The sequence below is a fragment of the Numida meleagris genome, chromosome 1, assembly GCF_002078875.1.
Source record: "Numida meleagris isolate 19003 breed g44 Domestic line chromosome 1, NumMel1.0, whole genome shotgun sequence".
Lineage (NCBI taxonomy): Eukaryota > Metazoa > Chordata > Aves > Galliformes > Numididae > Numida > Numida meleagris.
Genome location: NC_034409.1, coordinates 102902643 through 102929986, shown reverse-complemented (window position 1 = coordinate 102929986; position 27344 = coordinate 102902643). Strand labels below are relative to the sequence as shown.

Genomic DNA, 27344 nt, shown 5'->3' with positions numbered 1-27344 from the left:
AGGAGGTGGGTAGGTGAGCAGGACAGGAGAGTTTGTGGCTGAAACCTGAAGACAGACCTTCATGAAGCCAGTAGTGAGAATCTAACAAAATAAATTTTCTCTTCAAGATTGCATGAAAAAGGAACCTAAGCTAGGAGTAACGTTCAAATTTGAAAAGCAGAGGCAAGCTAAGCAGGACTGCAGAGCAGGTGCTTGTTACACAAGGCACTGTTCAAGCCAGAAAACGCTTCTGAAGTTGAATTATGGCTGAGGCAAGAGAGGGTCACTTGGCTCGATTATTTTCGTATCTGGAGCTGTTCATTGATCTTGAGCAAGAGCTAAGGTTCTTGTGAGGGATTGGGAATTATTTTTCAGATTAGCAAATGCCAAAGGGGCAATGTGTATCTTGGATATGATTACATGTTCATTTGGCAAGAATCAAAGGAATATATTTCAATTTACTGAAAACTGAGCAGCTCAGAAATTAATACTTGAGTCATTTGCTGCTTCCATCTGCTAAAAATGCAGGCATAACAGGGCAGATGAACGCTGTCTGAACCTGATGTCTCATTCACTGATCAGGCCTCCACGAATGGTGCTTGCCAAAAAGCAGGCTCTGGGGAGGAGAATTGTCATAATTGTGGCAGAGAAAGGAGAGGGTACAGGCTCAAAGGACAGTAAGGCAACATCATGGAAGTAGTCTGGTTTGAAGTGAAATTACTAGTCTTCCTCATCATCTTCATTAAATCCTGTGGCAGCTACTCAGGCTGAGAGGGGAGAAAATGATTTAATTTAAAATTGAAAATAAAATATTTTTTGCTCGCATTTTGTGGTAGTATTTTTTTTACTAGATGTTCCTAGAAATATAGTATTACTATGGCAATCAGGCTTGTAAATCCAAAAAACTGTGAGTTACTTAGAAGGTATTATCAACATCTCTTATGTGCAACTCTTCCAGTTTCTGGAATTTCAGATGTATTTTTGTATCTGCACATCTTCAGTTCTTTTTCAAGAAAACTGCAACAGAAATGAAGGATTCTCATCATCCATAACAACCCACTGATAATCTTTTATGGACTAATAGAACAGCCCACGCCTTCAGACCAATTTGCTACATTATGGTGAATTCCAAATGAAACTGCTATCAAAAGAAGCAAAGAAACAGTTTACATCTTTTGAGTTAAATTTTAAATCGTTCTGGAAATACTGCAAATGATTAGCAGAACTTGGATGAAGTATGACATCACTATCAGCGCTAAGATGCGTCTCATCCTTGTTCTACCAAGTTTCTTCTAAAAAGCGCTTGTGACTAGTATTTAGCAATTCACATTTTCTTTTATGTTTCTTTCCCCAGCTGCGTGCACTCCTTTTATTTTACCCTTCTGTGCCTTCTAACTTCACCTCCTCTCTTTTACTGATAGGCACTATCCCTCAGTACGGCTGTACTTCTCCCGCACTGACGTACTGACCACGCTCCCCTCAGCGTAGCGGAGGAGCCCGCCGCTTCCTGCCGGGGCGCGGCGCTGCGCTGCGCGGCCGCCATCGCCGCTTCCGGGGCGGTGACAGCATCATGGCGGCGAAGCGGCGCGGCGTGCCCGCAGCCGCCTCGCCGGCGGCCAAGCGAGCCCGCAGCGAGGAGGAGTTCAATGGCGCCCGCTTCAAGGCGCTGCTGCGGGACCCTGCCACTGCCGGGAAGGGTGAGGAGAAGCCGGGCGGCGGGTGATGGGCTCTGTGGGGTAAAGGCGTGCGCTGCCGCCTCGGCTGTTGCGCGCTGGGCTGCGGGTGATCGCCACTCGGGGCACGTGTTGCTGCCCACGCTTCGGACCGCGTGTCCCCCACCCCGCGTTGCCGGCTCCCGGGTAGCGCATATCGCGGGAGGTGCCCTCCAGGTGGAACTCCCTTCTTGCAGGTCTGGAGACCTTCATCTCCACGGCGAAGGCGCTGCCGTCCGCCGAAATATATGATGTCGTGGAGGGATACATAAAGATTTCGGTGGAGTGTGCTGAAATTTTCAAGCTGCTGGATGGGGAGAGGAAGCCTGAAAGCGAAGTAAGTCGTCCGTGGATTTTGTGTTTTAGTGTGGCAGTCTGACCGGACTGGGAGCAGAACTGTCAAAGAAATGCCTGGCAGCATAAATAGCTGGTATTAAGTACGTTATTGGAAATCACAGTGGCAGAAGCATTGATCAAGTGGGAGAAGTCCTTCTCAGTGCAAAGATGTTCCTGTATTTAATGATCCTAGAGTTGTAGAAAGAATCACAGAATGGTTTGGGTTGGAAGGGGCCTCACAGCCCACCCAGCCCTGTGCTGCCATGGGCAGGGCTGCCCCCCACCAGCTCAGGCTGCCCAGGGCCCCATGCAACCTGGCCTTGAGCGCCTCCAGGGATGGGGCACCACGGCTTCTCTGGGCAGCCTGTGCCAGCACCTCACTGCCCTCTGAGGTGGTGATATGCACAACCAGTAGTTCATTCAAAATCAGGCTGTTACAGCTCTTTAAAAGTTACCAAAAGACCATTTGTAAAATTAAAGGGCCAATAGCACTTACCCAAACAAAAAAGTAGTCTGATGGAAATAGTTGTTTTTATATAACTAGACATCTCCCTGATACATGAAATATATCCAATAAGCTGCTGCTAAAGTTGACAGTTGACATTTTTCTTACCTGAGCTTAAAACAATTTTTCTTCCACAAAATATGATGAAGAAACTAAAGAATTGAAAAGCTCTTCACAGTGAGTGCTCTGGCAGCGTTATTAAGTCTGCTCTCAACATAAAATCTGATAGTGTTCATTTTAACAGAAGGAGTTCATTACAGGACTGGAGCAGCTCACATGGTTTTCTCCAGCAGTTTTCATAGTGCGCTTAGTAACAATTCTCTTTTACAATTTTGGTTCACTAGACCTCAGCCTCCAGCTTAAAAAGGGCCTTCAGGATTTATCTGCCTGTGCTAAGATGTACACTGCAGTCAGTTTGTGCGTTCCCAGAAGTGGTTGTTGTGCGTATACTGGTAAATCACGCATACACATGTAGGTCTCTATTCACATCTGAGGAGGGGCCCTTTTTTAATTCATTTTGTTTGTCCGGAGTTGTCCAGGCCTTCAGTCAACACACTGATCCAGGCTTCCAACTGAATTTCATCAGTCCTACTGTTAAAAAAAAAAAAAAAGACTGCTGCCCTTCTGTGGCTCTTTATTCTTCATTTATTGTCTCTGTAGGGGCTTACTTGAAGGTTAATGCTCTCAGAACTAGTCCTTTAGAAAAGGAAGCATTGATATTGATTTGGGAGAGAATTCAGAAGTTAATTTTGCCTTCGTATTTGGAAGTTTTTCTCTTGTGATAGCATTTCTTTTTTTTTTTAATTCCATTTTTTACTGTTTGCGCAGCTAATAATTTCAAGCCCTACCTGATATTGGCAATTACTAACACATTTCTCATTTTTACAGATGATATTAATCTTTCAAGCCCTGGAGGCTATTTTACTGAGGACAGCCAGTGACCTCTCCCATTTTTCTGTTGTGGGTACGAACATAGTCAAAAGGTTGATTCACAGCTACATGAGATTGGTCTATGCTGCATTGTATTCTGAAAATCACAGGTAAGTCTTCTCTATTCTGTTGCAGACAATCTCTGTCAGTTGCTCTGAACTGGTCCCAAGGAGCTGTCCAGGTCTTGCACAGAAGGACAAGACATTGCAAAATTCTACTTAACTTATTGCTACTACCTTTATTGCATGATATTGTTCCACATTTTGTAAAACAGCTTCATGTGGAAGCCCTTGTAAAGTGGAAGCTCCAATATGACACACAATCTAAAGCTGTAGGGTACTTGTATGAGGCTGTGGTTTTCACTGGTTATGCCTGTCTTGATGAGAGGTTAGATGGATGGTATCTTCAGTCTTATCATTTTAATGCTGCCTGGTTTTTGAATCTTTATTTGGAACAGGCTGCCCAGGGAGGTGGTTGAGTCACCGTCCCTGGAGATGTTCAAGAAACGTTTAGATATAGCGTTGGGAGACATGGTTTAGTGGTGTTGTTGGTGGTAGGTGGATGGTTGGACTAGGTGATCTTGTAGGTCTTTTCCAACCTAGCTAATTCTACGATTCTATGATTCTATAATAGATGTATCTTTTTTCCTTTCATGCTGGTTTTTCCTCTGTAATCTTTTTTGTTCTTTAAATCTGAGGCTGATTTGAGCACTCTTGTTGTCTAGTCCGACCTAAACAACCATTCCATGTGTTCTTTGCCTGTGGGGCAGATGGGATGTAACTAGTAGATTTTGCTCTATACCCCTGAACAGAAGGCAGTGGGAGGTTGACTTGTCCAAGGTCACCCTTTTGGTCTTTGTACAGGCCAGCATTAGAATAGTGTTTTCTGCCAGTTCATGGTCATGACCACACTTTCTAGACCACTGAGATGATCTTACTGCAACAGGCATTTTAACTGTACATAAAATGCCAAATATGTGAGGGTAGGTGTATTGTAAAATAAATTTTTGAAACTGTGCAAGATCTGTATTTCTTGTTAATAATTTAAAGACTACAGCTTTTGGACAAATCCTTCTAGAACCTGCACAGGGCAGACTGCAGATTTATGATGGCATCCTTTGTTCAATAACAAAACTGCACATACTGAAGAGTTTGTTTGAGGATATAAATAAGCATTCCCTTTTCCTTTCTTTCGTCTCCCCCTCTACCCAGTTGCCATTATCACTGCCTAAGCAATGCTTTTGCTTGTTTTTCACTTCTCTTCTAGTTTTCCAGGCATTTTTTCCCACTGGTCAGTGAGCAAGAATCACAGCTGAGTGTAAATCATGGGATTTAGTTGAAGGGAGAGAACATGGTTCTTGTGCTGCAAACTTAAAAACAAGAAAACTGCCGTCGTTCAGCTAAAGCAGAAAAAAAGGACAGTCTTTATTTGGCCTCTGCAGTGTGGGTCCTTCTCTTTATTGTCAGATGTAGCTTCTGTGGACCTGCTTATGGCAGAAAAGTGCATAAGCATTTGCAGGACTGAACCCTCTGCCCAAAAAATGTGCTTGGAAAAATTAGCTGTTTATACAAAACAACAACATTTTTTGTAGACAGTCTAATAATGTGTGTTATGCCTAAATCTTTATTGTGATGGTCATATATGTCATCAGTTGCTTATTCAGTTAAAGCTTCCATCAAGAGCTTTGCATGAGTGGGAATACTTTGCTAAAGGCTATCTTGATTGCTCATGTTGGGTATGACTGATAACTGTTTCATGCCTGAAAATTCTGAAGGCTTTGATGGTTGCTGGAGGTGGAATGGGAAGATGTATTTTATTTAAAAATCATCTTTCTTTACATTTAATCTCTTCATTTGGTTGTTTGCATAACTGTCATGCTGGAAATAACCTGCAGGTTTTCCTCTCTTTCCTTTTAGGATAAGCCGAGTGTGCCTTACCCTGTTGTCAGCAATGGTGGCTCAGGGGCCAGATACTGCAAGGGATGTGTTTAGCCATTTTGATTTCAATAATAAGTTTTTGCCTGGATTAGTGAAAAAAAGAGATAAGAAGGTAAGTTAAACAGCTGTCCATGGGTGCACCATGAAATGCTATACATTGACTTTATCCGTTTTCTTCTACCAAACACTTCAAACTGTTGCCATAGTCTCTTTTGCCATATTTTCATCTGCAAGGACTTACCCCTTCCTTCTTGTGCTGTGTCAGGCTGAAATGCTTCTTGGTTGTTTCAAATTGGCAGCAGAACTGATCTGCAGGGCATGAGTTTCCAATACACCCTGAGGTATTCAATGACAAGTTTAGGTGAAGAGCATTTTTTCCAGTGTGTGGATTGCAGTTTGGTCCCAGTGAAATAAATGGAGGTTCTGCGGTTGTTTTGATGGAGAGAGGATTTTGCCCAGTAACCAGAGTAATAATGTTTGAAAACACAGCCAAGAGTTTAAGACAGTGTCTTGGTGGAAATCCCAGTGGAGGACATGTGAATGAGTAGAAATCAGTCCTCTTTTTTTCTAAAAGGAATTCTATTTCTCATTTCTTCTCTGTTTGCTAAAAATAATCAAGATTGACCTGAACCAGTGTTTTAGAACAAGAATATTTATATTTCATTCTGAACTTAAGTCTATATGAGTATCACTTTCAACACCAATGCAGAATAAATGTATACTTTTGTGTTGAGTTTTTGTAATTTGGTGATAAATGAGACTGCAGCAGGTGGTTTCTGGGAGAAAGGTGTGTTTGGTTTTTTTTGATTTTTTCTTTTAGGATTTGGTTGATTGATGCATTGTCTGTTAGTTGATTTCTTTTTATATAAACATATTTGAGAATAGCAGATTTCATGGTTTTTGACCTCGCTGTAGAAGTTGCCTTTGGGAGTGCCATCACCCCTTAAATTAAAATGCCTGTCTCAGCTGTGTGACCCAGCTAGCAGCTCCTATAGCTGAGGAGTGTGTGTAGTGCACCATCTCCCAGCAGTGTCAGTGAGTGGCAGAAGCCTCCAAGATTAGCACAGCTCAGGAAGCAGCAGCACTGCTGTCATTGGTGTTCATGGGTATTTGCCTGTATACCAGGCAGCGCAGAAGTGGATGTTCAGTGCCATGAATACAAGGATTTGGCTTGAAAATCCTGTTTCTTCTTTTTAGTTTTTAGTCTATCGCGTCTATTGAGAAGTGAAATAGACTCTTTTTTTATTTGATTTTAACTTGTGTGGACTGTGATCTGTTTAATGCAATAAGTTTTTAAAATTTATGTGTACTGTGGATGTGTTGCGTATAAAGGCATGTGCATGGCTAAATGTAATCTGCCTGTGGAAGTTGCTTAATTTATCTGTTTATAGTACTTACAATGATAATCAGTCATTGCAGTTGTGTACAATCTGTGTATCAGCGCTGCATTCTTTCTTTCTTACAGGGGAGACCTGATGTCCGTATGGCCTATATTCAGTTTGCTCTCTCCTTTTTAATAACTGGTGACAATGCAGTCGTGATACAAGTGCTGGAATTAAAAGGTACTTCACAGTTGCTTGTGTATGTATATTTTTTTAAGGCAGAATCTTTCAAAGATGGTAATAAGTAAGAGCTAATTCAAAATATGAACAAGATAAACACTATTAAGATACAAAACATATTTTTAATTTTTTTTTCCTGAAAAACTGTAAACTTCTTCAGTATTTTAGAGAATGCCTCTTCTATTTGAGAATAGTGTTTTCTATCTGGAAAAGCTTTGCAAAAATAAAAAGTCGTTGATGGAACAGATCTAAAAAAGAGCAAATGTAGTACAGATTCTGAGGCCAGAGAATTGGTAAGCAGAAAAATCTACATGGCCTCTGGGCTTGCTCCTAACACAGTAATAGGTTTTTTGAAAAGCATTAAAGATAAGGACTGCACATACTTCAAGTTTCTTTCCATTGTCATGCAGGACAACTCATTTGTACTCCTTTAGGCTGCTGCTTGTCAGTGATTCAGGAGACCAGTGTGATGTCCTTTGCATCCTTTATGAAGGCATTATGAGGGTGTCCAGCCCATGTCTTTCAGAGAAGGGAGTCAAGCTCACCTGACAGAGAATAGTATCCAGGAAGTCAAATCCTACTGACACTTAATGAAGACTTGATCCCTTATGTGCTGAAGTTGAATGTAAAACTTCTGTTGACTTTAGTGGCTTGAAAACTACTTCTGATATTCGTCAGTTGTGAGCTTTAGTGCGATTATGAAAGAAGTCAGAGAGGATCGAGAAATATTCATTAGTTGTCAGCAGTTCCCATGGTGAGGGAGTGAAACTAGGCCATAATTATTGACTTCTGTTGTTCACACTATCCTGTGAGCCCCATTATTCAGTCAAATTTAAACACTGCGTATCACGTTGGGATCTGAAATATATTTGAAGTTGACAGATGCTGTTGCAGAAAGTGTTAATAACTGAGTTGGTAATTTAGCTAGTTGTGCTGAAAGAAGGTTTGGCAGCATTACTTGTTTGTCACTGGTTACAGACATATTATCCTTCTGAACTCTTATTGCAGCTTTTTGGGTCACTCTTAACATAACAGCAAAGTCAGTAGTGTGACGTGGAAGAGGAATGGGTATGAATTCCCTGAAGTGTTTTAGTATGAAAGTAGCCTTCACATATTCACTAAACATTTGCAATGTCCTCTTAGATTTCATTCCAGATATTTTTCGTTCTGGAATAAAGGAAGACAAAGTTTCTACTGTCAATCTTCTGCTCTCCACACTGAAAACTAAGGTATGGTAATACCCCTGAAACTGCTTTGTCTCATTTTCTGTTTTCTTTGCTTCTGGAAACGGCTTTGCAGTCATTTCATATAAAATACACAGCTCCTTAAGATGTTGGCACCTTGCTGCTGCAAGTTTGTCAGTCTGTTGCTGATGACATGTTGGAGGTTGATAGCTTGGCAGTAATGCTGTTTCAGCACTGAAGCTTATGTCTTCCTAATGTCCTCTTCGAAAGGAAGTCATTGCATAACTTCTACTTAGATGCTAATTTCAGCTCATCTGTAGTGTGTGGTGTCCACCAGATTCCTACTGTTTTGGGTTGCAATTGTAGCAGTGTCAAGCCTGAAGGTCAAAAATCCTGTAGTCTTCTTAATGCTTCCAGTGACAATGGGATTGATTGGTTTTTCAGTGGATGCATCTCATGCTGAAATCTGGAGGTCCTAGATTTGTTGGCTGTGAGCTAGGTTATGATGTACAATCTCATCTCCAGGAGAGAAAGGATTTTGTGAAGTGTGTTGCTAAGTCGCCATTATTTTTGTTAACTTAAAATAAATAGAAGAGGTGGTATTTTGTTTTTTTTCTTCTTCTTGTTTTCAGGTGGTTCAAAATAAAAATATTACCAAAACCCAGAAGGTGCGCTTTTTTACTGCAGAAGTGTTGAATCATGTGGCTTCACTTTACCGATGGAATGGGATTACTGATGTCAGCTCTAGGGATTTCAAGGTCTAGTAACTTGAATAGGTTACATTTGTATTTTTCTTAACATTGTAATCTCTTTTTTTTTCCCTTTTCATTGTGGGACTGTCTAAGGCATGGATGTAAACCTGATGGAAAGCAGTAGGAAGACTTTCTGTGCTTCCACTGAGTTTTGGTTGCAATCTTTTAATCTGTGTCTTCATTATCACTTGATCTTTAGAAACCTTTCTTCATAAAATCTTACAACACTGAACAACTACCTTCTTATACTTCCTCTACTGAATGTTTATACCTGTGCTATTCCAATACTGATATGCTGTTAACAACTTTTGAAGGAGATCTGTTTCTAGTAGGTGTCTGCTTGGAGCTATGCAAATCTGTGACCCTATTCGTGCATTCGATTTGGAGTAATTATAAATTTTTGGGAATAATTAAAATTATCAGTTACAATTATCAACAGCAGTTCCCAGCTGCAATTGTCAAAGGTTCATTCATGGGAATATTGCATTGTCTTGAATGTAAAAGATGAATGGAGTAGGGGTTCACTTTTTTTCCCCTCTCTTCTTTATTGATATGGATATTTGATTAGTTCTTCCATTTTTGTATGGTGACTGTATATTCATGCCCCACCTCCTTTCCCTGTAACATTGGCAAGTTCAGTGCATTGTTAGCTACCCATCTTTCTTGTCCCATATTAAAGTTGTTCCATCTTGTGTCAAATTGGCCCAAAGAACATAAGCATGCTTTTTTTCACGTGCTTTAGGCTGAATGCTTTGGTGACTTTGTTTTAGTCTTTCTGAACTTCCTCAGACAGAAGCTGCACTGTCAGCCTGAAAGTTTGTTCTTTCAGATTAAATTTTAGTTCCTGTTCTTCAGAGTCCCCATATGATCTTGCCCCGGTTTATATAAATTATGTATCACTACTTTTCTTTAGCTTCATTTTTCTGTATGTTTTTTCTGGCTTCTGAACAAGAAGTCCTAGGTCAGTAATGCCCTGCACATATGTGTTTATCTACTAAGTTTGGGGTGTTTTCTTTCGTTGAAAGGAAAATATCTTAATATTTAATGAATTTAATAAAGAAACTGTAACTTGTTAATCTGAACCAAGCCAAACTTCCTTTTGATATTTCTATATAAAAGGAGCTCCATAAAACTTACAGAAGAGAGAAATTGCTGTAAGGTTTTCTTCTGTACTAAAAATCATGTCATTTTTTTACTCCCTTTTGATTTTTATAGGTAACTCAAGGTTCTGAAGAAGTGGGAAAGGCGATGGTACGAGAACTTGTTCATAACTTCTTAATGGACCTCTGCTGCTCTCTGAAACACGGCATTACTTTCTATGATCCAAGTCTTGGAACTTCTGGCAGGTAGGTCACCAGTGAGCTGAAACTGTGTACGTGCTTCGTGCAACAACAAGACAGGTCTCACTAGTTATTTTGTCTGCCCTTCCAGACCTTTGCAAGTTAACTTCGCTGAATTCTGCTTCTCTCTCAGTAACTTATGTCAGAAGAGAGAAATTCATTGCTGTTTTTTGTTTTGTTTTTAACTTCCCAAGGTCAAACTGTTGGATTTCCTTGTACCTCTACCTACTAGAGAGTGCTCTGTTATATTCATAGGGACTTGGAAGTAGTGCTCCTGTTACTCCAAGCCATTTCCATAAATAACTAGATACCTAGTCTGTTACTGTAAGGTGTGATTTTGGATGTGAGAATAAAATACCAAAGCTGTGGTGTAAACCAGATGATGGTAAAAGAATTTACTCCTGGTAGAACTAGATGTGGTTTATCCCAGATTTTGGCAAAATGTCACTATTGATTTCAGTAATGCCAGAATTTGGTCTTCAACACCTAACCTAAAAACATTTATTTACCTTACTGTTTCCACTGAGTAACTATTTAGAATAAATGTACACTGAGACTATGACTGATGGGGAAAGCAGTTTAGACTCTTGTAATTCTGTGGAGGAACTATCATAGGATGAGCCTGTGCTTTGTCACGCTAGCGAGGCCGTGAAGGTAGCAGACTGTGGTAGCAGGTACTCATGCTAAGTGATGCTACAGCAGAATGTATCTTGCTTTGACCAAAATTTTAACTGGTATTATTCTGGTATCTGTGGCATTCTCTCTTTCTTAAGGGACATGCAGAAGTAAGCTTAAAAGAAGAAGGAAAAAAAAAAAAAGGGTGCTGGGGGTTGGGCAGGCAGGACTGAAAGACTGGGTAATACTTTTAAGTTTAATATTAAGCTGTAATTTTGTATCCTCAGCTTTGTGAAGTTTGATTTAGATTTTCTGAAACATTGTGGTTTTATTTAAAAGTAATTACTGCTAATGAGGCAAAAAAAAAAAGAGGTAAAAAAAAGGAGATAAATTCAGTTCTTACTTTTCTCAGTATAAACTCAGAAATTATGTTAACAGTTTCAGATGTCTTGCCTTGGATTTTCCCCAGTGACAGAGGAAATGTAATGCAGTATTAATTTGGAGCTGCAGAGTTAGAATCACATCTGAAGTATTGAAGTAGGGATTTCTTTTTTTAAAGCTTTTTTTCTTCTTCAATAGGGGAGGAAATATAGTGCTTCTGCGCTTTCTGCTTGGTTTAAAAACTGCAACAGAAGATGAAATGGTTGCTGATCTTGTGGTGAATATTCTTAAAGTATGTCCAGATCTATTGAATAGATACTTTAAGGAGACCCAGTATTCCTTTGTTCCTAGACTGAAGTCAGCTTGGATGGACAATATGAAGTTACTCAAAAAGGTAAAAGTATGAATCATGCACACTGCTTCTACACAGAAAGATGCAATTCCAATATTCTTTTAGAGAAAAAAGTTGGAGTAGTTTTGGTTAAACAACGGTGCAGAATTACACAAAGTCGTGATAGTAAATATGGTGCAGTCAAATATTCCGAACCTAAAGAAAAGTAGAGTATCTTTGATTGGGAAACTTGCCTTCGTTGCTGTTACAGAGCGGGATTATAACGCATTACATGTTCTGCCATTGTTGTGCAATATTTCTTACAGTTTGAGTACTGTTGCAGTACAGGATCCAGTCAGCTTGTAGCATGGTCATGTTAGGTATAAACTGAATTTTTGAACTTAGACAAAATCTTCCTGGTGAGAAGTAATAAGATTTCATTGAAGTGAGTCAGGAAATAAATTGAAGATCAGGGGGTGGAGTTCTTTGTTATAGAAACAGCTGTTCTGTATTGGAGCTCACATGTCTGAAGATAAATTTTGTTCATAGCTGTAAGTGAACAGCATTGTAAGAGAGTTTATTGAAATCATTAAAAGGCAGACAGAATTTCATAAATAATGGTTTTAAGCCAGCAATGAGTAAGTTAGGTGATGACAGTTTAAGTGAGTTAAGCAGGAAGGACTTAATTGCTCTGAAATAACACCATCAATTACTATAGGTATGTTAGGAAAGAAGCAACAGGATGCTGTTAGATATTGAAGTTAGTAAATGGAGAGGGGGAAATGGCATTCTATTTTCTGTGGGTGCTGAGGAAACTGAAGTGAGTCAGAGCCTCAGTTGTTCTAAAAAGTGTAGACAGAATTGGAAGGTCACTTGTTAAAAAAAAGAGCAGGAGGCTGTATAAACATTTAGCTAAGCCAGAAAAGAAGGAACTGGTGTAAGAAGTTGTAGGAAACATCATGATGGTGATACAGTTTGTGAGATATGGCAATTTAGAAGCTCAACTAGAAAAACCTTTTGTCCTTTTTAAGTCCTCCTGGGCCCCTTTGCTTTAGCTTAAAATCAGCTAGAAGCAGATGTAATCTGTTGAAAAGTAGTGGCTTTTAGCAGGGCTACAGGTTACATACAGATGTTTCATTTAGTTGAATAGGAGTCTGGGGGATGCTCTGTAGCATTCCTGTGTGAAATTTGACATTTAGTGCTGTCGTTGCTTTTGAAAAGTTAAAGTTCTTTTGTAAATTGTTCCTCAGAAGAAGCTGCTTGCTCCCCGACTGTCAATTTTGATTAAATTGTTATTTTTATTTCAGATCTACGAGGCTCAGACAGAGATTTCCAATTCTTTTAAGACTTCAGAGTTTATTCCTCTTCCAAGGTTGCTTTCTATGGTGATGGTTACAACAGTTCCTGCAGTGTGCAATAAAACAATGTTCACCCAAGGGCTAAATGTAAGAGCAGTTTATTTTTCAGTGGATTTTCATTAGAACGTCTGATCACCCAAGAAGTTTCTTAAGTTCGTTATATGTTTTATATTGTCCATTCTAGCATAAAGTTGGTGTGGGGAAGCATGGGAGCATCAGTTAAAACTTGTTGGTACTGCTTCCAGTAGGTATTAGCAAGCACCGATTCTGCCGATGCTTACTAACAGTTTGGGTTGGGAATCTGAAAACCTACACGTTCTCTCCTGCAATGTAAAATTTAGAAAGTAATTAATTTGTTAGCAACTGTTACCATATATTCAGAGTACACAATGTTCAAAGTATTAAGAGGAAGCACTGAAATGTCATTAATGCAATTTTGCCCTTTTAGTTACCCAGCAAAGTAGTGAAGCACAGCATACTATCGCTTGTATCAATGGTCCTGAGAAGAGCCTTGAAGAATATTGAGTACTGCTTGAACGAAGAGACTTGGCAAAAGTCAGAAATCTACTCACTGTCGGTGATGCAGGAATTTGTACAGCTGTACAGAGAAGCCATCAGCAAGGTACAAACTGAAAAGACAATTGAGGTCTAACATGAGTCATTACATGGAAAGCATCTACTCGTGCACATTCTCCCTAAGTGATTATGGCTCGGGAACGGGGTGATAGTGTCTTTCAGCTGGGGAGGAAGCTGTGCTATAGAAGGTGTTAGTAACTGATGTCATAGTGGACTACATTTTTCTAACAAAACTGGCTGATGGAAACATAAATAAAATTTTATTGTCAAACATATGCAACGTTGGCAGTTATTGTGCGACAAACACATTCCAAGAGCAATTGGACTCAGTCAAGAAGCAAATTCCCCTGGTTTGTGTAAATTGAAGCCAGCATTGCTCAGTCAGAGTTAGAAGTTACTAGACGAGGTAGTGTTTGGGTTAATAATAGACCATTAGGAAGAAAGAACCTAATTTTTTACAGGAATCTTTTTCAATAAAATGTTCTCTCGTATATTTATGTTCTGTAGATTTGAAAGTGAACTACGTGATTTCAGATCTTTTTTGGATTGTATAGAAGAACAGTGAGTTGTCACACTGGTTGGTTTTGAATATTTGCATCGGAGTGGCTTTGTCTCATACAGGAGAGCTAACACAATTTACTCCTTTTGCTTCTAGCTTTTACCAGACATGAACAATATAGTAGCTGTTTGGCAGTCTCTTCTGAAGCAAGGGAAGGAGCACCAAGATGGACAAGAGGAGAAAGATGGAACTGCTGTGTCCACTGTAGAGGAAATGGCTGAGACGGCAGAAGCTGCTGAACAACATGGTAGGCAAAGCAGGTGAAGTCATCACATCTTACATGTATGTGGATGTTGTGAAATCCTCATCTAACGTAAGGTAGTTAACTTCAGTAGAGTCCAGATATCACTCATGCATTTACTACTCATCTTCACTTTGGTCAGTTCTTCAGGCAGTTTAATTCTGACTGTTGTCGGAGTTGCCAAAAACACAATCTGACATAAAGGCTGGCGTTGCTGCTAGGAAGTTAAGCAGTGTGTCTCCCTGCTGCTGCAGCATCACAGAATGTTTGAGGTTGAGAGGGTCCTCTGGAGATCATCTGTTCTAACCCCCCTGCTCGAGCAGGGACACCCAGAGCAGGGTGCCAGGCCCATGTGCAGTTAGCTTTTGAAGATCTCCCAGGAGAAGACTCAACAACCTCGTGGCATCCTGTGCCGGTGCTCCATCACCCTCATGGAAAGAGTGTTTCCTGAGGTTCAGACACAGCCTGCCCTGTTTTAGTTTGCATCTGTTGTATCTTGCCCTACCACTTAGCAGCACTGAAAAGAGTCTGGTTCCACCTGTTTTGCATCCTCCCTTCAAGTATTTATGTACATTGATGAGAATACTCTGAGCCTTCTCTTCACTAGGCTAAATAGTCCCTGCTCTCCCAGCCTTTCCTTATCAAAGAGATGTCGACTTTACGGCTTTTCCTTGGACTGTTTCCAGTAGCTCCATATCTGTTTTGCACTGGGGAGCCCAGAACTGGACAAAGCGCTCCAGGTGTGGCCTCACCAGTGCTGAACAGACAAGGAGGGATCACCTTCCTCAACCTGCTGGCAACACTTTGCCTAATGTTTGCCTTCTTTGTGGCAAGGATGCATTGCTGACCCATGTTGAGCCAGTCTACCAGCAGTACCTACAGATCCTTTTCTGAAAAGTTTCTTTCCAGCTGGGTGGCCCTCAGCATTGTCCTGATACTTGCAGTTGTTATTCCCCAGATGCAGGACTTTGTACCTCACCTTGCTGAACAAAACCCTCCTGTCCTTAAACTTCTTGTGCTTTGCTGTGACACAGTAGAACAGGCAGGAAAACTGTTCTGCTTGAAAAATAACTTTGAATGATTTCAGTTTGGCCATGTTATCTAACCATGAGAATGTTTTTGTGAAGCAGTTGGTTACTGTGGCTATACAAGTGCTTGTGTTGCTGTAGCACAGGAGTGGAAATACGTAAGTGCCAGAAGAGGGACAGAGTGTTGGAGCTGAAGGCTTCAGTTTTATTCTCACATAAAACATCGTCCTTACCAAAGGAGTTGCTTTCATAATCCCGTTTCAGGAAACTGAAATTTTTAGTACTCTGCTGTAGCTTGGCTAGCAGCCTGCGGTGGTTTACTTAGACTGAAAATAAATCTACAGACAGCTTCATGCCCTTGACAGGCTGTATGTCACACTGAGACTTTCTGTAGCGGAGAATTCTTGAGAGTCTGTCCTTCTGTCTGTGACTTTAGGCAGTAAATTATTCCTCAGTGCTGACACTTGAAGGCTACTTACTGGTAGAGTGCCTGCTAAAACCAGTGGAGCAACTATTTTTTAAAGAACTGTGGCTTTAGTTTCTCTTCGTGCTGGAATGATAATACTCTCAGATCACCATTTGCAGCTTTATTTGCACTGTGGCAACTTTTTCTGAATGTTGAGACCTGGGTAAGCAGTGACAACATCTATGCATGGCATTCATACAGTTCTTAATGACTCCCTAAAGGAGAGTCAGTTTGCAGGAAAAAATAAGTGCTGAAAAAAATGTGGCTACCTTTCATTTATTTTGCTTCCTTTCATTAGTAACTGGATAACAAATAGCTTTTATGCATCCTCCCATAATAAAATAAAAGAATACTTAGCTGCTGAAATAACTTTCTCGAGATGTTATATCTCTCTTAAGATGAATATAAGAAGTTATAACTTCTCTCAAGATGAAATATTTCTCAAGATAAATGGCTGCCTTAGGGGTTGGCCTTTCTCTCATACAAGTATTTACTGTTGTCCTCTTGACGAGAGGACCCTTTGAAAAAGCATTATTTTGAAAGAGAGAAAGTAAAGGAAGAAAACTCTAATTGAACTAATTAGTGTATTGGCTTGTGCCCTACCTCACTTAAACCTATCTGATGTTAGGTGAAAATAGTATCCCCCAAAACCTGCAGCCTGACCATCCCTCCCTTCACTTTTTTTTTGTTTTTCACTTTCAAATTGAGCAGCAGTGGCACTGACCGGATTCTTCTGGAGATTGTTAAAATGGTGAGGCTATCAAATGTGTGAGCTCTTTAGAATCTACTTAAAAATGGGCACTGATTTAGTTTAAAAAATATTCAAACAAGAATACTGGGAAAGGAAATGAGATTCCATAATGTGTTGGTTTTGGTTTTTTTTTTTTCTGTTTCTTCTTGTTAGTAAGAAGGTAGCTGATCAGTTTGCAGGCAAGTCGATTGGAAATAGTAATTGTCATAATTAGTAATGACATATGCAATTAGCAAAAAATTACTAATTGTCATAATGGATAACGTAGGTGGTACGCTGTGCTTTCTTGATGTGAAAGGAGGAGAAACTAATTATGTCACAACACTTGGTTTAGGTTCAGATGATGCTGAGACACTGTTTCTGAAAGCTGCATTGCTTCAGGTCATCTGCCTTTATCAGAAGGTTGTGCCCCACTTGGTAGCACGGAGCAACTTTGATTTTAGCAAGCTGCTAAAAGGTATGTGACGTGTATTTCTTGTAAAGACTTGTAAAGTCTATAGCAGAGGGGAATATTTGTTTTGTGGGCAGAAGGAGAAAGGACTGTTTTCTACAAGAAACTTGTTTCAATTTCTTCGTTTCATTGACATTCATTTTTTCTGCTACTCTCAGTTGTTTAAAGTCGTAGATTGTACAACAGTCTTCCTCTTTGTGTGTGTTTGTGTATTTATGGGATTTGCATGCAAGGGCTGTGTGCAAGATCTTCCAGTCCTGCTTGTGGTACCGTAAGTACATCCATTTAAAACTGAGACTGGAGGAGAGAGCAAATTGTTGTTTGGGCATTGTTGCTGTCAGTGGGCCAGCAAAGCTAGCAGGCCACCAAACTAGAACAATTGTCCAATGGGACAATGTTGGGTATGGGAGTTACCTAAAAGCCGTAATTAAAGACTGTAAGGAGAAAGAGAATTTAAATAAACAGCAAAACAACATCCCCTCAAATAAGCTGCCTTACCACATAAATCCAAATCATGTATCCTGTTTGTCCCATTATTTTTTGTATTGGTCTATTTTTTTCCGAAGTGGACAGAATGCAGGACACCTTTTCATTAGGCAGGTATCTCTTGAATGGTATGTTTTGTTACATAATGAAATAATAAAGCTGGAAAATAAAGCATCATTCTCAGAAGGGAGCTTGGATATTTGTTTTGATGAAGGAGGATAAGGTAGGCAGTAGTGTAAATTAATCATGAAACGTCCCTCCCTCAGATTCCAGCCTGAGAGTTCTATTGTTCCTTCCCTTCACCCTGATTGAAACATACATTCCAAAAGCTGCATGGTTTTCTACCTTGTGTTAGTGTGTGATTTAAAGAGTTCATACCATTTTATTTGTCTTGCTGATGGTTAGACTTTGATGTGATGCTGTCTTTTTAACATCTATTGTTCTCTCTCTAATGTGGACCACAAAGATGCTATACAGACGATGGAAAGCACACTGACACCAAAGCTTTGTACAGCTGATCTCAGACTGCAGTTTAAGTGTGGGCAGGTTAATTTTTGGAGCACGCTGGGAGGGTCTCTGCATGACTTTGTGACCTTTAAGATGAATAGTTCTGAGGCTATGGCATAGCATTTGTGAGCAGTGACAAAAGAAGCATAGTAAGAGACACGAATGTAAAGTTCTGTGACCTGTAATAAACATTGCAATTAAGATTTGTTACTGACTTAAATTTTGTATTTTGCTCTCCATTTCATCCATTGTCTTGTTGTCCTGTAGGACACAGGTTTTTGGAGTAGCTGAGACTGATAGAAGAGATTATGTATTCCCATGCAACTGCAATAGCTTGTGCTGGAGGCAGGAGGAGGCAGGCAATCCCTGCTGGGTTCCAGCCTTAGATAGGCCAAACATTATATGTTTGTGTGTGTATGTGTGTGTAGGTCTCGTGGTCTGGAAATTTATAAATTCCCTATTTATTGCAGAGTGATGTTTTGAAGCCCTAAATGGTTATTAGTGTTCCTGATGATCTCGGTAAGATACTCCAAAGTAAAGTTAGTTATGTTGCTTTCAAACCTCAGGTATCGTCACTGAACAGGGCCTCCGAGAGGAGGTCCCCCATGTTCTGCAGTACCATGTACTGAAAGTCGCTTTGGAACTTCCTGCAAATAAATTTGCCTGGTTCAGAGTACAGGTAAGAGACTTTCAGGCAGATTTATGCTCCTTTAGCCCATTGTCCTCAAATCTATCACTGCTTGCTTTTAAACTAGTCCCAGTCAGTTTCTTTTAGATGGTGATGCTTGTATAAAACAAGTAGGAGTTACAGTCTTAAGCATAAGAATTCTTTCTGAGCTGAGAAGGTTTTATGCAAGTACAGTAATTTTTGCTTCCGTGAAGAGGGCTGGACAAAGTTTCTTCAGCTCTTGTTGTCCTTCATAAAAGCAAGAGAGAATTTTCTTGTTTCTACTTGTTTAGAAAGCCTGAGAATTCAGATCAAGGAAATGAACCACTGAGGAGAGACATTCTGCTTATTCCTAGTCATGATTCTGGCATTTGATAAGGCTGACCCTCTTCTCTGTAATCACTAGAAAATTTCAGGGCCCCTGTTCTCTTCTTTACAGTAGACCTGTAAAATTAAAGAGCTTCAAACAGCTTGCTTTAGATGTCTGAAGAAAGGAGTGAGCCCAGCTTTGAGAGGAAGCAAAGGAACCCATGAATATTGTGACTGTGATCCTGCCTTGTAGATTTTCTGTCCTTATCCAGTTGGCCATAAAGAAGCAGCGAGGAGATTGAAGAGCAAGAAAAGAAAAACTCTAGAAACAGTCAAAAAGCTGAAGTGTTTTCTTCTGGCTTTGGCATTCTAGTATACGTATGTTTCAACAGAAGAGATAAAAGCCAAATCTGATAATATTACAGACGGTAACAGTTCTTACATGTCAAATAAAAGTCAATGAGAAAAGCAGGGGAAATAGCTGGAGGATTGTCATTTGATGTTCAGTATCCCTGTGAATTGTATCGTTTTCTTTGGGAATCAAAGTCAGTCTCTTAAATGATTACATTTCTTACTCAGACAGTACTTGTAGGAAATCGGAGTTCCTGGGGACATCAGAAATAAAAGTAGAATGATTGATTGCAGAGGAAGGGAAGGTGTTTTTATCTGGGACCCTTGTAGTAGCTGGTGTTTCTGCTACTTCTCACTTTTTTGGTGTACCACAAGAAACTATCATACTTATCTTCTTCATTCACTGAGTGCAGTCATCCCATTAATTTCTGGCCTTGGTATTTTTGGGCATGTTTATGAAATAATATACTTTTCTTACACATCTGCTTCAATGCAGTATAATCCGGTGCAGTGTTGCTGAGGAATTTTAATTTTTTCTCTTTTAGGATGCCTCTGAGACAGAGAAGATAGCTGGTGAAAAATCAGTATTTTATTTACTGATGAAAATGTTTGTTACAAGTAACCATTCTCATCTGAAAATTTCAACAAAAAAACTGATCATCAAGGTAAGTGTTTGATCTGAAATATCAAGATGCTTACTGTATTCCATTGGCCTGAAATTTCAGGATTCTAAAAACTCTTTCTTAAACCTTTACTGCATGCTTGTCTGGCTGTCAGAGTCTTCTTTCTGTTTTCAGTGACTGTTCTTGGAAATTGCTGTAAGCTAACTACCTGTTAGCTAAATACTAGGTGAAAATAAATGCTATCAACTGAATTTGCTGCAACAATTGATAAAATAGTAGGAAAAATGTCTTCAATGTTTGCTCATCCCCTAGGCTCAACTAAGTGTTCTGCTATAATGAAGTGATGTGGTTTGTGTCTGCAGTGGTCTTGACATTTGATCAAGTGAAGATCAGTTTTGACCTTACTTTTTAATCCTGATTTATTTAATCTGTACTTTGTCACTCTTCCTAAAGCCTTATATGTAGCTAGTTCACCCTGCCCTTGGAAAATCACCCGTGTTACATTTAGGCAGAAGCTCTGATTCAAGGAATACTTTTGTCTTATTTTGAATTCTGTGCATTTAAGTAAGAAAGATCTGACTTCTCAGAAATGCTCATCAACTACAGATCTCAACAAGGCAGCAGCAGCTGTAGTTTTCAGTATTTTTTTTAAGGTGAACATCTTTTAGTTATCTAAATAGAGATAGAAACCTACATTAAAAAAAAATCTAACCTAACAGCCCTCCTTTACCCCCAAGGACAGACTTAAAAAAGCATTTTAGGCTCTGACTAGGACTCCTTGTTCAGTGTCATCATAGAATCATAGAATGGCCTGGTTGAAAAGGACCTCAAAGATCATTGAGTTTCAACCCCCCTGCTGTGTGCAGGGTTGCCAACCACTAGACAGGCTGCCCAGAGCCACGTCCAGCCTGGCCTTGAATGCCTCCAGGGATGGTGCAGTATGTCCTGTAGCTCTAGTGGCATAAAAATTTATGTAGACAACTTTGTGCATTTAAATTTGATATTTAGCTTCAATCTCAGGGTGCAATTGTAATGTCCAATCCACTAACCCAAAGTTACACTTTGATTGAGTTAAGTTTATAGTTGCCCTTGAACACTGCAGGGGATTAAAGGCAGGTTAATTTTGTCTCTCCGTAATGAATATCTCAATCAAAATCTACCCAGTGCAGTAGTGTATTTGGATTCTTTTGCCAAGTGGAGACGTGGGTTGCCTGACTCATTCTTGTTTCATCTTTTACTTTCAGTCCATTTCATTTTTCTCTGAAGAGAAAACAGAAGCAGTGAAGTTAGGGCAGTTATGTCAGTGGAAAGGCTGCTAAGAATAGATGCTAATGAGTGTGTTTTGCTTATTTTTCAACGCTGTGCCCTACAATCAGAAGGCATATTTTTGGATTTCACATTCTGTTCCTGCCTGTTTTCATGAAAGCTGCAAGTGTATTTCTATTTTGAGACACTGCCAAAAATAGTGAATTATTTAAAAATGGATCTTTTTTTCTTCATTAAATGTATTATCCTGTCAGCTTCAAGTAAGCAGTAGTGTTATTTTTATAGCTGCTGGTGGCATACACAGAGTAAATATTGAGCAAATGCGCTGTGATAGCTTTCTTTGTGTTTTGGGTAAGGGAAGGAACAAAGGCATGAATTCATCCCACATAAATTCAGACACTCAGTGTAGGTGCCAGAGTTAGGAAGCTGGCCAAGGTTTCATCTGTTGCTGAGGATAAGGGACAGGCAATGACACCGTTGCGCAGTTCAAATGGCCTGCCATCTGGGTTGTTCTTTGGACAGCCATTCCTCCTCCTCTTTCCTTTCTCTCACAGAGGGAGTGTAGGATCACCAAATTTTTAAGTTAGGTTTCTCAGATAAGAGCCTCAGTTAGATACTATGAAAGTGAGCAACCTTTTCTAAATCTGTTCATGTTGTGGTAAAATCATGTCTACGTCCCCATCCATACCACCTATGAATATGTTTACTCTTCTGTGTAAACAGTGGGTATGGCCTGAGGTTCATTTTCTTTCTATTTTCCCATCTGTCCAACTCTTTGAAGCAGGTGTAGGCTGATTTTGGTTTAATTTAGCAGTGATTTTCATTTATATTACATCAGTAGTTTCTAACCCCCCACAACAAGATGTTTTTATGGGTCAGTCCTTTTTTTCTTTTCTTGCTATAATGCCACTGTGTGGCCTTGGGGAAGTACAACCCACTTAAAGTTGTCTCTCCTGAAATAACAAGAGTAAGATTTACTTAGATGGAGGGAATGAATGCTCTGTGTCCAGACAGCTTTGACCTTGGTTAGGTTTGCGTGTGAAGAAAACATGAAATTGCTGTACAAAAGGACCTGTATTTATTTATTTTTTTTATTCCCCTTTGTTTTTCTGGACAGGTTTTACATGACAGCGGAGTGTTTGAGTACACGTGGAAGGAACTTTCAATTTGGCTGGAACACTTAGATAATACAAAAGAAGACAAAAAGGAAGCAGTGATTCAATTTTTGGAAAGGGTAACAACTGTTCAAATTAGCTAGATAAACAATGCTGAGAATAGCATTAATGGAAACTAATTATTTTGTTGCTTTTGCTGAGAAATCTCTCAGAGATGGGTGAATCAGTTCTGAGAAAGGCGGTGGTTTTAATTGTTTATGCAGAGATGACATCTTTGTTATCTTAGGTGGGAGGAGGGTGAAGAGGTTTGGAGGAAAGTTAAATTGAGAAAAATAAGTTGTTATTACAGCATTGTTGATAGGAGAGTATCAACAATGTTCATGGGGGTGATAACTCTTAACTGTTCTTTTCTGTGTAGGATTATCTGCCAAAATTATCAGACCTAAGTAAATTGTAATCTTTTACAAGAAAAGTTGATCTTTCCTGTTTACTTTTCAGGATGTTAAATGCCCAGAGCTTCCTTTTCATTACAGTTTCCCCAGGGACTCGGTCTGTGGTACTTTGATTACAAAACTGCAGTGGACATTTCTTTTTCCATCGGGCACAGTGTCCCACGTACAGTGGTAATTGTAGCCAGATTCCTGCAGAAGCACATGGGAGTTGACCTTTCAAGCACTTTTAACCCATAGTTTTTCTTAACGAGACATCATTTCTGTGGACTTAGCCTGTCTGCTTACGTTTCTCTCTCTTTATTAACAGATCCTGTTGAAACTGGTGACAAATCCCTATCCGTATACAGATAAAGCAGCAGATCTTGTTCAGGAGGCCAGTATGCTCCAAGTTAACATGTTTAAACAAGACTCTGATAGTGTCAGCATCCCCATCTCTCACATTGATGGTACGTGGCAGTTCTTCCAATTACAGAGTACTCCAAGACTTTGGTCTAGATTTTCTAGACTTAATCAGGCAAACTGAAGACTGATAACTGTAGAAGTCCTCCCTAAGTAAGAATCTGCGGGATTCAGCCTTCCAGCTGTGGCTAGTATCAAAAGTAGAACTTTGAATTACAAAGTTACCTCTTTGCCCAAAGAAATGATTTCTGATACAGTTAAGCTATTCTAGCAGTATTTAAAATCTTGCATCAGGATCTTGCACCAGCATTTTCAAACTAAGTGTATTAACATTTCTTCCCATGGGGCTGCTCATCTCCAATCATCCATGAGTTAAATGAGGTCTGGGCTGCGCAGGGAACGTTACTGACATGCTCGTGGCTGGAATTTTCCTCCTCCTGCCTTCTGGGCCCAGTCACAGTCCTGCTGCTGGCAAAATCAAAATTCTGCAGATGTGGACAGTAGATGACTTATCGTGTGCTAGCTATTCTGCTGTAACAGTCTGTGTGTAGGAATTTGCAGTACATAAATGTAAGATAATTGAGGTCATTCAGCCCTCAGTACCAGACTGATCTGATGCCTTGAGTTGGCTGCATTACAGAGACTTAATGCCAGTCACAGAGTATGCTGTAACTCTTTTCTTGGTATGATAAAGCTGTCTTTTGACTCTTTCATGACCAAGATGCTGTATCTATACAAAAGCTCTTCAAGGACTACCCATGCTGTTCTTCTGATGGGTCAGTAGGTGCTTTTGCTGAGAAATCTCTCAGAGATGGGTGAATCAGTAGTAGGTGTTGGAAGACAAACCATGAAACTGAGTACACTGTTGGAGTGATTGTTGCTGGACTAATGTGTTTTCATCCCTTTTTCTGCTCTGGGAATTAAGAAACTGCCTCATATTCTTGGGATGTTGAATTTGACCTCTTTTGGTTTCTAGTTAGTCTGAATCTTGTTTATACTCTTTCTGCTCTCAACAGATGTCCTTGATATGGTAGATGTCCTTGTTGAGGGCAGTGATGGCTTAGATGAAGAAATTGGGTTCACTTTAAATGAAGACACTGTTATCCAAACATTTCCGTTCAGTGCTGTTGTCCCTGCTGCATTAGAAGCCAGGAATAAACTGCTGCTTCAGACTGAAAATGAAACAGGTACAAACTTTTTTATTTTTATATGGAGAATGGAAGTCTTACTCAGTGAGCTCCCCAGGACATTTTATTATTACCATTGCAAGCAGGAGGAGGTATTTCCGTGGTGTTTCTCACTCAAGAGAGGCATTAAAGCTTATGTGAGATACTTCTGTCCTTCTCTCCTAACCCTGGAGAAGCTCTCTCTTCGTCTCTGGAGTAGGGAAAAAAGTGGAAATGTGGATAGTCTATAAACTGCCATTCAACTCCAGAGGACTCTTACTGTGGGAAAGCAAACTTGCCTAGGTTGCAATGGAGGAGCTCACCTTTCCCAAATGAGGTGCAGGGAAGTGGAGGAGGAGAATGACCTCAGGCCAGACAAAGAGTTGCTCTGAGCACAGTATAGAGAGGTCTGGGAGCAGTGCAGGGAGTGTCCACATACTGTCTTGTCCTGGAAACAGTTATGCTTCAGTAGCAAAGTGTTTACGCACGGAATATGCAGACTGTGGGAGGAAAGTGGTTTCAGTGGCCATAGGCAGAAAGGATTTGGTGAAGAGTCACAGGGAAAACTGTTGGCCTCAGGGCAGGATTTGCCAGCCTTCAATATTAAGCTGTTGAGTAGCACCTGAGGTGGAGCTTCTCCAGATTTAACCGGTGTGTATTAACCTGGATGTGTTCCCTCCTGTACAAATCAGTTCTCCTTTTATGTGATGCTGGGCTGGAGCCCTTTTCTTTCAAAATGCAGGCAAGTGTAGCACAACACAGTAAAGGCAGAGTTAATTTTATGCTTGTGTGAAAGGAAACACGCCAACCTTAGTATGTATTTTGAGGTGGGGTGATTATTTATTTTGCCAAGGACAATCGTATGGAGGATTTTTCCAGGTACCTCAGTGAGGTAGGAACACTTGTCCAGCTTGTCACAAATGCCTTTTAATCCTGTTCAGTGCATTTAAAAATAATTCTGTAGGGTCTGTTGCCCTGTTCTTACGAAGGGAGGGTTGCCTTATCGTGTGTGCTTATGCAACTTTTATCAACAGAGGTGTCATTTTTTATTTTGGTTTTCTAGGAGCACACATCGTAGAGTATCTTGTTGGTGTTTTCACTGATCTTCTACACTCTCAGAGAGATGCCCTTGCCCTCTGCTTGATGTTCCAGCTCTATGATAAAGATCTGCAGTCACTGAAAGTTTCTAAGTATCCTCAGCTCTACCAATTTAACCAGTATTACAATCTCTGGATACCTCAGCAAGCTCAGGAACCTGTGGTATGCTATACCTCAATTCACTTGAATGCTTGAATCATTGTTACTGAAAAAAACTCACAGTGTATGAAAGTTACGTTACCTTCAGAAAGTACTTCTACATTCAACTTATGTCTTCATTCTTGATCCCATCAAGGGACACAAACGTTCTTAAGGGCATTTCTCTAGCAGCAGGAGAGGTTTCTGCTGTGGTTGGTGGGTAATGAAGCCAGAGCACATGGGTCCTACCCAGTCACCAAAGACTACGATTTCTCACCAGGCACAGTGTAGCATGCTGTAATGATGCAGGCCAGAGGAGGGAGTTTACAGTGGCTGGAGTTCACTCAGGTATGAGTTTGGAATGCATGGACCAGCCATGCTGGGAACTGCTGTGTTTTTATTTAGCTTAGCAGTGACCATTTGCAGGTACCCCATGGGAAATCCTTTAGCTAGCTCTGTGGCAGCATGACTGCGGAGGTGTGTCCCTGGAATGTCAGTCCAGGATACAACACATAGGTAGCTAAAGAAACTTCAGATGATACTAATTTTTAATTTTCTCTTATGTAGTTGTGTTTTGTTTTTGTGTTTTTTTTTTTCATTTTAAACAGTTTAAAAAATGTAAAGAGTTATGCAAAGAACCTGCTGTGGCCCTGGATTCTGTGTTTACAACTTTGCTAAAGAATGCCTATGCAAGAGAAAGCAGTACCTTACTAGAAGATGATATCCAGACAAAACTGAGAGACTTGGCTTGCCAGCTCCCATCTGAACAACTTTTGTTAGGAGTGAAGCATGTGTTGCTGTACCTGAAATCCACAGTGGAGAACTTTGGCAGTGTAAGAGCGATGTTGTCATGGCACTGTGGGTTTGTTTTATTTTCTTGCTGTAAGTACAAATGAGTTGGCTGTTAAACCTTCAGGACCCAGTTCTGCATCTTTTTCACACGCTCAGTTCTCACTTAGGCTGAGGGCACCAGACAGACTTGCAGATAATTTGTAAACAAATCCTAACCTTCTAATTGTTGAGGAGGTTTTCATTTCCTTTGTGTGAGTTGCTTTACTGATCTGTGTGCAGAGCAAATAAACTCCAGATTTTAAGGTGGCTCATGGGTCTCTGTAAAAAGCCTTTCAAGAGAGTGAAATTGGCCTGCATTATATTGGAAGTCATACCATAGATGAAAATCTAAAAATATTTGTTTGGCACCCTGAGACTTCTCTTTGAACTAGATTTCTACAGCGAGGAGTGATTCCTTCCACTAGAAAGGTTGTAATCCAGGAAGTTCCTAACTTATTCTGTTACTGTTGGATAATTATCTTTCTATCCCCATCCTCCTCTTTTCTCAACTTTCACGGTGTCTGTGTTTTCACAGCTTAGTAAAACTTCAGGTCCTCGCCTCGTTGACCTCTTTGTGGACCTGCTGAACAGCTTGTTGTGCCGGGGAAATCAGATAGAGTTGGAAAATCGGCAGAAACAAGAAAAGCATCAGGCTGAATCAGATCTCTTTATGGATGAAGACTCTCTGATTACAGAGGAATCTTTAAATGACAAGGTACAGGATCCCTTGATACACAGGCTAGAAGTTTACTGATAACGAACTTTCTTTTGATTTATTCTAGAGAATAGGGAAATATCTGGAAGTTTTTGTCGAACCCCTTAGTAAAGCAAATTGTCTGAGAAGTGAATGATTGTTGAGCACAGATTTTTGTTGACGTGTTATCAGCAATCACCAAAGCACGGAATTGGCTAATTGTGACAGCAATAGCCAGCATCAGGCTT

General features: G+C 40.1%; 1 protein-coding gene across 2 annotated transcripts in view; it reads left to right on the top strand.

Annotated features, from left to right (window-relative positions):
• The window catches only part of URB1 (URB1 ribosome biogenesis 1 homolog (S. cerevisiae)), a 47479-nt gene continuing 21654 nt past the window's right edge, over window positions 1520-27344 (top strand). For both annotated transcript variants that reach the window (XR_002441045.1, XM_021404290.1), the window contains exons 1-21: window positions 1520-1676; window positions 1889-2028; window positions 3421-3572; window positions 5379-5511; window positions 6865-6961; window positions 8105-8190; window positions 8778-8903; window positions 10113-10243; window positions 11432-11627; window positions 12872-13009; window positions 13371-13544; window positions 14154-14304; window positions 16878-17000; window positions 18554-18666; window positions 19860-19979; window positions 22321-22437; window positions 23078-23216; window positions 24186-24356; window positions 25399-25595; window positions 26180-26404; window positions 26938-27117. Coding sequence is in view for 1 of the 2 variants with exons in the window: in XM_021404290.1 (XP_021259965.1) it covers window positions 1550-1676; window positions 1889-2028; window positions 3421-3572; window positions 5379-5511; window positions 6865-6961; window positions 8105-8190; window positions 8778-8903; window positions 10113-10243; window positions 11432-11627; window positions 12872-13009; window positions 13371-13544; window positions 14154-14304; window positions 16878-17000; window positions 18554-18666; window positions 19860-19979; window positions 22321-22437; window positions 23078-23216; window positions 24186-24356; window positions 25399-25595; window positions 26180-26404; window positions 26938-27117 (3036 nt within the window). In the remaining variant the exon portion in view is untranslated. The remainder of the gene's footprint in view (window positions 1677-1888; window positions 2029-3420; window positions 3573-5378; window positions 5512-6864; window positions 6962-8104; window positions 8191-8777; window positions 8904-10112; window positions 10244-11431; window positions 11628-12871; window positions 13010-13370; window positions 13545-14153; window positions 14305-16877; window positions 17001-18553; window positions 18667-19859; window positions 19980-22320; window positions 22438-23077; window positions 23217-24185; window positions 24357-25398; window positions 25596-26179; window positions 26405-26937; window positions 27118-27344) is intronic.